Consider the following 12,243-nt stretch of genomic DNA (forward strand, 5'->3'; position numbering starts at 1 on the left):
GTCTGAGTCAATAGTGTTTAAGGGGTCTATTTTCTGCCATATGTTTATGAAGTAGTTGTTAGCATATTATTCATTACCTTCACGTGTAGAGGAAATTAAGCATTCAAGGCCTTGGCCATATTTTTTGAGACAGTGCTCCTGCTTTTCTTTCCATATTGAAGAGATTCTCAGTTTTGTGATCAAACTTTGCATGAATTACTTGAGATACCAATATATATTCTCCAGGGTGATGCTCTGTGGCAAAGTTCACATCTTGCAGATCAATACAAAGAGAATAAATGGTGATTCTTTTCCGAGACAGGTCAGAATTGCTTCTGAGCCCTTCCTGTTTACACGCGCACAGAAACACATCAGTGCCCTTGGAAGAGAATGCTCCCCAGCAACCTCTCCTTATCTCCATCTCAAACTCTGCTCAATTACTGGGGGAATTGATGGAGAGAGGGAACAGAAGCATGAACCCATTCGACAGTGATGACACCGAAGATGACGAGTCCTCCCCAAGCCCATCAGGCACGTTGAGGAGTCAGGCCAGCAGATCCACCATCTCCTCTGGTACAGGAAGTGAGTAGAGCTTGAAACATTTTCAGTTCCCGGCATTCCCCCTTACCTTTCTCTGATTTTTTTTAAAATATAGAGATACAGCACACCTGAGATAGATAAATCCTGATCATATTGACCAGTAGGATGAGTTTATGGGAGCAGATACCACTCCTGCTAATTTTTTTAGAAATCCACCTTCTGGCCCACAATCCCACAATGCCCAAATACACCCAAATAATCCCCTACATCTTTTTGAATGTGGGAAGAAACCAGATAACCCAGAGAAAACCCAAGTGGTAAAAGAAAAATGTACAGACTCCTACCAGACAGCAGCAGATTCGAAGCCAAGTCTAACCTTTGAGTTGTTCCCAACTCAAACCTTTTAATCGGGATATTCCTGTGGTCAATACCTAGACATTGCATTACAGTAAAGATTGTGAATTCCATAGAGAGGGTGCAGAGGAAGTTTACAAGCATGTTTGGATTGGAGGGAGTGCCTAATGAGGTTAGGATGAGTGAACTTGGTCTTTTCTCCTTGGAGTGACCAAAAATGAGGGCTGACCTGATAGAAGTGTGCAAAATGATGAAAGACATTGATCGTGTAGATAGCCAGAGGCCTTTTCCCCAAGATTAAAATGGCTAACAAGCAGGAACCATAGTTTTAAGGTGCCTAGGAGTAAGTACAGGGGGGATAGAAACATTTTTCACACGGAGAGTGGTTCATCTGCTGCCAGCAACAGTGGTGGAGGCAGATAAAGAGGGTCTTTTAAGAGACCATTAGATAGGTACATGGAACTGAGGAAAATGGAGAGTGATGCTGTAGGGAACTTCTAGGCAGTTGTGAGGGGAGGTTATTAGGACGGTATAAAACTGTGGGCCAAAGGGCCTACCTATACTGTGCAGTAGATTTCAGTGTTCTGTGTAAACTCACAGGAATTTCCATGGTTATTGATATTTAGCCCCAATTTCCAGTTATTTCAAGAGCAAGTTCTACCACTTTACATTTTCTGAAGACTTGCATGCTGTGAGGAGGTTGTTGGTGAAAGTGATGGATATATATCTGTCTGGTCCAACAGAAAATGTATTTTCTCTCCACTTGTGCCACCACATGTTAACAAGGTCATCAATCAACTCTCTTGTTAAGTTATCAATTATTGTGCAGTGAAATCCCAGGGAAACAAAAACAAAAATCAAAAGTGTAATCAGTAGTTAAATAGCGATGCAATATTGGATTATATGGATTGTAAAAGGAGGAATCATAAAGATTTGCACAAAGTAAAATACGAACATGGGATAGAATACAAAAATGCAGCACAACTGTTCATAGTAAGATTAATTCCACTAAAGCAGTCTTTTTTTTCCAAACATTTTTTGGCTAAGGCCACCTGAGAACTCTGCTCAATGTTTATCGGCCCCCTTCCCTGTGAAGCAGACAGGTTCAGTTGGTTTCTCCGTACTTCTCTCCTATTAACTACATAAAAACATTTTTTAAAAATTGATTTCAGCTTGTGACATCCCCCCCCCCTTAAATGTGCTGTGACCCCATATAACCCCCTTTGAGGAATACTGAACTAAAGAATTATGAAATAAGGATGTGCATTTATAAATACCCTTTAAAATTCCTGTTCTAACTTGTCTTTTTGCTTTTAAAATGTCATTATTGTAATATAGGAATTGCAAAAAAATTGATATCCTACCACCTGAAAAAATAAAGCTAATAATAGAGGCAACCCCATTCTGCCTTCATTCTGCAGATGAGGAAATGTCAAGCTCGAAGGACTTCACAGCAGAAACGACGAGTTCAGAAGAGGAGGCGGAATCTGATTTTGTCACCAACCCCAGCCCACTCTGTCAGACCAGGAACAGTGACAGTCCTGTGGATGGGCGCGCCATGAGACGCTCCAGCCGAGGTTCTTTCACCAGAGCAAGCCTGGAGGAGCTTCTGAGTATCGATCCTGAAGCCAACCAAAGCTCAATGTGGCTGGGAACAGAGGATGGCTGGTGAGTGATGGCGCTTTCCTTTGGAGAAGCCGCTGGGCTAGTTTCAAGGCAAAGAACGCGAATGGAATACATTAAATTCAGATTCTGATTTCAGATTTATTGTCAGAGTACATAGATGACATCTGAGATTCTTTTTCCTGTGGGTGAGGCAGAATTACCACTTATTGGCAAAAAAACGGACTCAATATACAGATGACGATGCAATACAGAGAGAAAAAAAATCAAATAAAATGCACAATTAAGAGTCCTTAAATGAGTCCCTGATTGAGTTTATTGCTGAGGAATCTGATAGTGGAGGGGTAGCAGCTGTTCCTGAATCGGGTGATTCGAGTCTTGTGGCCCCTAGACCTCTTTCATGAGGATAGCGTGGGCTGAGTAGAGTTGATCCATGATGACTGCTGGTGCTCTCCAACATCGGCATTCCCTGTAGATGTTCTCGATGGTGTCCTTTCAGTTACATTTTGTCACATTGTGTCCTCCCATGACAAATCCTAACTTTCTGACAAAACCGAGCTCAGAAGCAGGGAAATAGAGAAGTAGAATTCAGGGCAGAAACCAAGGAGTGGTGGTGAAGGTGGGGTTCCAGCAATGGTGAGCAGGCGGGGGTGGGGGATGGAACTAAGGAAGAGCATCTAGGGAAGAGCCTGATCTTCGTGAGCTGCGGCAGCTGGGGCTGGACATAAGTGAGGGAGAAAACATGAAAGGTGGCCTCCAGGTGGTAGACAATGGAAGAATTGGGGCTATCTTGGAATGTAAAAGCAGTGAATCTGTTAGGTCCAGTATCCTTGGAAGAAGAAACAATATGAACCTCACTTCAGCATGATAAATCATTCATGGAATTACAGCTCACCCCGTAATACTATTGGTTAATAATCTGTGAATCTCAGGTTTAAGATTAACAATTACTCTTTCAAAACCTCTTTACACATAGAGCTTTTCTTTAACTTGTCTTCAGCAAGACCTGGTTTTGGTATTAGAAATATGATTCCAAGATCGAGATGCCCTATCAGTGGAATTAAGATAAATGAAAAATCAGCTTCTTTAATACAATAAAAACCCCAGTATATGGCACCTATAGGGATTGGTAGATGCCATAAGTGAATTTTCCAGTTGATTGAGTTTTCGTGTTGCATGGATTGGTGATCTAACTGCTGGGGGAAGGGCAATTTAAATTTACATTTTTTTAACCTATTTATTTTCTGAGATTTTGTATTTTTTGCTGGTTGCTTGAGGCTGCTGGTTGCTTAAATTCCAAATGACGGGGATTTTACTGTACATTGAAACAATTGATCGATACTCTCTGAAGTTCTAGATTTCAAGGAAATTCCCTTTGTGCCTCTTGAACATCCTGTACTACTTGAGCCATAACACGATTACAAGGCCAACACACCTGTCTGCACCACTGACACACACAAATTTTGCACAATCAGCACTAATTTTTGTAATTTCTGCACATAATTTAATCTTTGATATTATGGCATTGCTTTCCCTGAAGGCCAAATCATACTTTCCAGAAATGATCACAGTATGGTCTGCCTGGTATTAGTTTTTGAGGGTGGAATTGGTGGTGGAAGATAATACTGGATGGTAGAAATTGATTCTGTTCTTTTCTCCATCACATCCATACTAAGCATTTATTCAAGTCAAGTTTATTGTTAACTGATTGCACAAGTACAACCCAATTAAACAGGGTTCTCCAGTCGACAGTGCAAAACATGCAGACACACAACCAGACATACTGACAAACATTACAAAAGCAGGATAAGTATTCATATATACATAATTAAGTAAATATTGTTTGGTAAATATGAGGGCCTCGGATGGTTAGTGTGAGCAGGTCCTATGGTCGTTCAACATTCTCACTGTTCGTAGGAAGAAACTGTATCTCAGCTTGATGCTGTATCTCTTTCCTGATGGGAGCAGCTGAAAGATGCTGTATGTGGGTGGAAGGGGTCCTCAACAATTTTGCATGCTCTCTTCAGACAACGATCCCAGCAGTTCATGTTGATGGGGTGGGTGGGGAGGTGTGGGAGGGAGACTCCAGTGATCCTCACTGCCACTCTTACAGTCTGGTGGATTGACCTCTGATCCATTTCTCTGCAGCGACCATACCACACTGTGATGCAGCCAGCCAGGACACTGTCAATAAAGCTCCTGTAGAAGGTTGACATGATGGTGGCCGATAACCTTGACCACTTCAGTTTTCTTAGGAAGGCTAGTCACTACTGTACCTTTCTGTGAGGAGATGTGTGTCCATGATAGGTCACTAGTTAAGTGGACTTAAGGAACAATGCTCTCCACTCTCTCCACTACGGAGTTGTTGATGTGTAGTGGAAGGTGGTCATTCCTGGTCCTCCTGAAGTCCACGATCATCTCCTTCATCTTATCCATGTTGAGACTCAGATTATTACCCTTGCAGCATATCACAAAATGGAAATATTGTAATGTCCTTAAACACCATAGGTAAACAGTATATTGCCCATCTCATCAGTGATGTACCTTTGTAATGCCACATAACTTGCCTCATTGCCATGATATTTTTTTTCCAGTCTATATTCAGTTGGCATGTCCATCATGGCATCAGGTAACCACAGAATCAAATGATTTTTTTCCAATAGCTCTTGGACCTCCCATACTACCCTGACCATAACACGGTCAGAAGGCCAACACAGGTCTGTCCAAACCGCTGACACAACACAATCTTTGCACAATCAGTCAACTGTAAACATCTATTTTTTTGCATTCTTCTTTCTTTGGCTTGGCTTCGCGGATGAAGATTTATGGAGGGGTAAATGTCCACGTCAGCTGCAGGCTCGTTTGTGGCTGACAAGTCCGATGCGGAACAGGCAGACACGGTTGCAGCGGTTGCAGGGGAAAATTTGTTGGTTGGGGTTTGGTGTTGGGTTTTTCCTCCATTGTCTTTTGTCAGTGAGGTGGGCTCTGCGGTCTTCTTCAAAGGAGGTTGCTGCCCGCCGAACTGTGAGGCGCCAAGATGCACGGTTTGAGGCGATATCAGCCCACTGGCGGTGGTCAATGTGGCAGGCACCAAGAGATTTCTTTAGGCAGTCCTTGTACCTCTTCTTTGGTGCACCTCTGACATGATGGTCAGTGGAGAGCTCGCCATATAACACGATCTTGGGAAGGCGATGGTCCTCCATTCTGGAGACGTGACCTACCTAGTGCAGTTGGATCTTCAACAGCATGGATTCGATGCTGTCGGCCTCTGCCATCTCGAGTACTTCGATGTTAGGGATGAAGTCGCTCCAATGAATGTTGAGGATGGAGCGGGTATCTATTTTTTTTGTTATGCATTAGTTATAGTTATTGCTGGTATGTTTTGTGTACTGCAGCAAGAAAGGCTTTCATTGCATATTTATATGTATGACAATAAGACAGGAGCAGAAATAAGCTATTCAGCCCATCGAGACTGCCCCGTCATTTAATCATGAGCTGATCCATTTCTCCACTCAGCCCCACTGCCTGGCCTTCTCCCAATAACCTTTGACTCCGTGGCAAATCAATCTCTGCATTAAATACATCCTCTTAATATATTTATGTGACATTAGACTTAATTGATTCATTCAGTTATTCATTCAAATGCTCATTGAATAAAAAAGGAGTATTTATTTTCAACACAAATTCTGTGAAAGTTAATTTTATTCTGTATCTCTAATGTTTGGGTAATGTACATTCTGTGCGGGCAAAAGTATGCAGCCTGATCAATCTGTAAACGCTAAGCCTCCTACTGGCAAAATAGAGTATTGCAACAGCATAGAATTTATTATAAACTGATACAACTTTCACAGACCCCTGAAAAAATATGTGGCTCGTGTTTTCTGAACAATGTCAATGTAATTCAAGCTAGTTTATTTGCCTCTCTTGAATGTCAGTGCACAAGGGAATGGGCTAGTCCCACAATTGTGACACAGAGTTTATGACCACTGCATGGTCGAGGAAATTGTGCCTGCTATTTACTTATACCTTGAGGAAAGGCTCAGGTCCAAAATGTTGGTAATATTCCTTTACCTGCTATGGATACTGCAAGACTGGCTGAGTTCCTCCAGCATCTCTGTGTTTTTACTACAATCACAGTGTCCACAGACCTTTGTGTTTCACTCTGAATTCAACCTGAAATGCTTTCTAAATTCAGTGAAAGTTCTATCGAAGAGAGTATTCGATGGGAATTGCTAATAGCCAAAATGTAAGTTGTGATGGGGGTACAAGTGGGAACGAGAGGAGCAACTGCCCTGACCGAGTCCCTGAGTCATCCAGTGCTCTCAGCTCTGCTTGACCCAACCCAGCCCTAGTTTGTTGCCAGAAGACCCATGGAACCCCCCATTCCCAGTGGCTCTGACAGAGCTCCCGAGCCACCCAGTGCTCCCAACTCTGCTCGACACAACTGGCCCCTGGTTTATTCCCAAGAGACCTGTGGAATTCTCCCATTCCCAGCGGCCCTGACAGAGCCCCCCAAGTCACCCAATGCTCCCAGCTCTGCTCGATATGACCCTGCCTCCAGTTGTTGCCAGAGGATTCATGGAACTCCCCTGCTCTCAGCCAGCAAAAAATGCCTGCGACCCCACAGCAGCTAGAAAACTCATCCTGCAAGTCTCCCTTTGAGCTGGAGGGAATACCATTCTCTTTCCAAACTTTATTTAACAGAAAACAAAAATACAGCATACAGTATAAAAATAGTGAAAGAAAATTTTTCATTCATACCCATCCCCCCCCCTCCCACCCTTACAGCCAGCTCCCTTAAGGGGAGCAAAAATAATAAAGAAAATATTAATTATATATATTAAAAAGATTTTTAAATGTTAACAACATTTCAAAGTATATCTAAATGCATATATTTTAAATGCGGAGACCACTTATTAACAAAAGAAGAAGAATTATCATGTAAAGTATAAGTAATTTTTTCCATAACAACACATACTTTCATTATGCCAACGAGCTATACTAATCTCAGTATCATCTTTCCAAGTACTTGCTATACATTTACGCGTTACCAATAATACCAAAAGTACAAAAGCAATTTGAATTTTATCCAATCCCATTCCCCTTAACGAATATAAATTTCCCAACAAGAAAATCGTTGGATCTAATGGTAATATAAAATTATATAATTTCTCCAAAACTAATACCTTGCCAAAATGATTGAACTTTAACATAATTCCATACAGTATGTAAAAATGTTCCAATACGTGAACCACATCGAAAACAAGAATCCAAGTTACTAAATCCATATTTTTAACTTTTCCGGGGTCAAATACAATTGATGTAAAAAATTATAATTAACCATTCCATAGTGCACATTGGTCAATTTAATTACATTGTCTTGACACATACTTGCCCAATCTTCTTCAGGAAAAATAAATTTTAAATTACTCTCCCATTTAAGTTTAGATTTTTCCCAATATGGCTTATCCATGCTATCTTGTAACAAATTATAGATAACTGAAATATAACCCTTTTTCAGTATAGAGGAAATCAAAGATTCAAATCTCGACAAAGTAGGTAAAATCATCTCTTTACCATAATTATCTTTTATCAAAGCTCTACGTTGATAATACACAAACAAAGAATTAACAGGTATATCAAATCTTTCCCTCAATTGATTAAAAGAAAGAAATTGCCCCTCTACAAAACAATCTTGTATTGTCTTTATACCTTTAGAATCCCAAATCTTTAAATGATTGTTAAACATTGAAAAAGGAATAAGCTGATTATTATACAGTGGAGTTAAAATAGATAATTTATCTTTTGAACCTAACACCCTATTTTTTTTTGCCAAATCTTTAATAAATGTTTCAATATCGACATATCATATTGTTGTAAAAAAATTCAAATTCCAACGAAATGTAAATTCATGTATTGCAACCCTAGGAATACATGCCATCTCCACTTTAGCCCAGCTAGGAGGCTGATCTAAATCTATCAATCTACTAATAAACTTCAACTGGGCCGCTTCATAGTAATTTTGAAAATTGGGTAGTTGTAGTCTGCCCAATATATACTTCCATGTAAGTCTATGCAACGCCATTCGAGCTAATTTACCTTTCCATAAAAACTCTCGCATTGCTTTATTCAAATCTTGAAAAAAGCCCTTAGAAAGTAAACAAGGTATTGACTGAAATAAATATTGAATTCGAGGAAAAATATTCATTTTAATACAATTAACCCGACCAATCAAAGTTAATGGAAGATACTTCCACTTAATCAAATCTGCTATAATCCATCTTAATATAGGTACATAATTTAATTGATATAATGATTGATAGTTCGTATCCATAGACACACCTAAATATTTAATTTTACTTGTCCACCTTAATTTTTAAATTGTTTTAAATTCAGAATAATCTCGCACACCAACTGGTAAAATTTCACTTTTATCCCAATTAACTTTATATCCCGATAATTCTCCAAATTTCAACAAACACTCTTGTAATTGTTTCAACGACCGTTCTGGTTCCGTCAAATATACCAACATATCGTCCACAAATAAATTAATTTATATTCTTCATTCTTAACCCTCGTCCCTCTAATTTCTTCATTTTGTCTAATATCCTGAGCTAACGGTTCAATAACCAACGCAAATAAGGCTGGTGACAATGAGCACCCCTGTCAATTCGAATGAGTCAATTTAAATGGTGAAGAAATCTGTCCATTTGTCACCACCCTAGCAATCGGGTTTATAACCCAACCAATAAAAAAAGGGCTGAATTTAAATTTCTATAACACTTTAAAGAAAAAAATACCACTCAACCCTAACAAAAGCTTTACCTGCATCTAATGGTTGGGTTGCTTTTGATATGCGTTGACCAAAGTAATTAATCGAAATATATTGTCTGATGCATTTCTATTCTTAATAAAATCTGTTTGATCAATGTGTACCAATTTAGGTAAATATTTAGCAAGTCTATTAACTAATACTTTTGCTATAATTTTATAATCTACATTTAATAAAGAGATAGATCTATATGAAGACACTTTTAATGGATCTCTATCTTTTTTTTGGAATGACAGTTATTAAAGCACTTGAACATGATTCTGGTAACTTCTAATCTTCAGTAACTTGATTCAACACTTCTCCAAATTCATTTGAAAAATCATCATAAAAGAGTTTATAAAATTCCATAGGGAATCCATCATCTCCTGGGGACTTTCCATCAGGCATTTCCTGAATAACTTTCTTAATTTCAAAATCTGAAAATGGAGATTCCAGTTTTTGAACATCCTTTCCATCTAATACCGATAACTTTAATTTAGATAAGTAAGAATCAATAGAACCATTATCCTGTTTCCCCTCAGAAGTATATAATTTTTTATAAAATGAATAAAATTGGTCATTAATTTCCTGAGGCTTATGTTATTATTGAATTCTTCTTAACAGCATTAATAGTCCGAGACATCTGTTCAGCTTTCAATTGCCAAGCAAGTACCTTATGAGCTCTTTCCCCCCAACTCATAATAACGTTGTTTAGATCAATTAATTAAGCGCTCAAACTGATGTTTGTAAAGTATTATAACGCAACTTCAACCTCTCCAATGCAGTTTTTTATCTTCTGTTACCCCTTTCTGAAAGTCTTTCTCTAACTCAGCAATCTTATTTTCTAACTCTAAACTTTCTGCTATATATTGTTTCTTTACTTTCGTAGAATAACTAATGATCTGCCCTCTCAAATAAGCTTTTAAAGCATCCCATATTACAAAATGACTATCCACAGAATTAATATTTTCAGTCAGAAATAAAGAAATCTGCTCTCTAACAAAAGTAACAAACTCTGGTTTTTTCAATAGCATTGCATTAAACCTCCATCTAAACGACGGATGCACTACCTCCGAACTTTCACAAAAAAAAAGTAATAATGAATGATCTGATATAACTCTACTTTTATATTCAGCTCGTAATACTCTATCTTGTAAATGCGCTGATACCAAAAATAAATCAATTCTAGAAAACGAATCATGTCTTGAAGAATAAAAAGAAAAATCCTTCTCTGTAGGGTTAACTTTTCTCCAATTAGCCACCAAATTTAAATCTTTCATTAACGCATTAATTTGTGTTGCCATCTTTGATTTCCTTATACTCTTTGGGTTTCTATCCAATAAAGGGTCGAGAACACAATTAAAATCACCACCAACTAAAACATTTTCATTAGCTTGAGTTAACAACAAAAAAGCTTCTGAGATAAACTGCTCATCATCTATATTAGGGGCATAAAGATTCAACAAAGTCCACGATTCAGCACAAATTTTACAATTCACTCTTAACACTCTACTACCAGCGTACCCCTCTAAAGATTCCAATTCAAAAGGTAAATTTTTATGAATCAAAATCGCTACTCCCCTTGTCCTAAAATTAAAAGAAGAAGAGAAAACATGACCAACCCAATCCATTTTCAATTTCAAATGTTCTTTCTCAGTCAAATGTGTTTCATGTAAAAAAGCAATATCAATTTTCTTTTTTTATATATATAAGCCAATATTCTCTTTCTCTTGATTGGATTATTTAACCCCTGCACATTAAAAGTTGCAAAATTCAATTGAGACATCTTTTTTTTTAACTACTAATATAATTATACACTATAAAATAATGCTCCCCTCTACAATTCTTCCAAATAAAGAAAAACTCCCTCAAAAAAATAAAAATGAAGTAAAAATAACAAAACAACAAAAAAATTAATACAAAAAAAAAACAATCCAAAGGTAGTAATACCCTAAAAAACTGGGTGTGGTAAACCCACTAGTGGTAGATGACTGTCAAAGTTTTCAGTGTCATCCACCCCCCACTCCCAGCCAGATACATATTTATTATTTAATCAAACATAATCAAATATAGTCCATATATTCAACCCAATGATTCCAAGCTCAATGACTGCTCCAGATCTTCAACATCAAAAAGACTTTGTGTCAACTCTTCTTTCCTTCCATTCTTTCCATACTTTCCATTCCCATGTCCTTTTCCATTTCCATTCACTCTCCTCTTAGGAGATAATGGAGGAAAAGATCCATTTCTTCACAATTCTGGCAAAGAGTTAGCAAAAACCAAAGCATCATGATCATTCTCAAAAAATTGAGATTGAAAATTGCCATAGAAAACCTTCAAAATTGCAGGGTAACGAAAAGCAAACTTGTAACCTTTTCGCCACAAAACATCTTTAGCCGTATTAAATTCTCGTCATCTTCTAATAACCTCTTGACTCAAATCAGCATAAAAGAACACCCTATTATGTTGAACCATTAATGGAGATCGATTCTGTCATTCTGCACTGCTATGCGTAAAATCATTTCACGATCTTGATATTTTAAACAACGAATCAGAACTGCTCTCGGTGCTTGTCCTGGAAGTGGTCTTCCTCTCAAAGCCCTTTGAGCCCTATCCAATTCCAAATCTTCAGGGAAAGACTCTTTACCCAGCACCTCTGGGATCCAATGCTTAAAAAAATTTGTAGGGTCAGCGCCTTCCATATCCTCTGGAAGACCAACTATTTTCACATTATTCCTCCGACTTTGATTTTCCAATGAATCAATCTTCTTCATTAAATCTCTTTTCTGAATCCCCCAATCTGCAAAAGAGCTTTCCACTTTTTCCATTTTTTCTTTATTACGTTCTACCTGAGTTTGACACTCAGAGAAGGCTGTTTCAATTTTCTTAAAATTATCTTGCACAGTGTCTACTGATTGTATACATTTATTAATATC

General features: G+C 38.2%; 1 protein-coding gene across 1 annotated transcript in view; it reads left to right on the forward strand.

Annotated features, from left to right (window-relative positions):
• Positions 1-12,243, forward strand: part of LOC138739530 (rho guanine nucleotide exchange factor 17-like) — a 454,989-nt gene that overhangs the window by 410,868 nt on the left and 31,878 nt on the right. Inside the window, exons 14-15 of the mRNA XM_069891792.1 lie at positions 302-561; positions 2,295-2,541. Coding sequence (XP_069747893.1) covers positions 302-561; positions 2,295-2,541 — 507 coding nt within the window. The remainder of the gene's footprint in view (positions 1-301; positions 562-2,294; positions 2,542-12,243) is intronic.

This window comes from Narcine bancroftii, chromosome 7 (genome assembly GCF_036971445.1).
Source record: "Narcine bancroftii isolate sNarBan1 chromosome 7, sNarBan1.hap1, whole genome shotgun sequence".
Classification (NCBI taxonomy): domain Eukaryota; kingdom Metazoa; phylum Chordata; class Chondrichthyes; order Torpediniformes; family Narcinidae; genus Narcine; species Narcine bancroftii.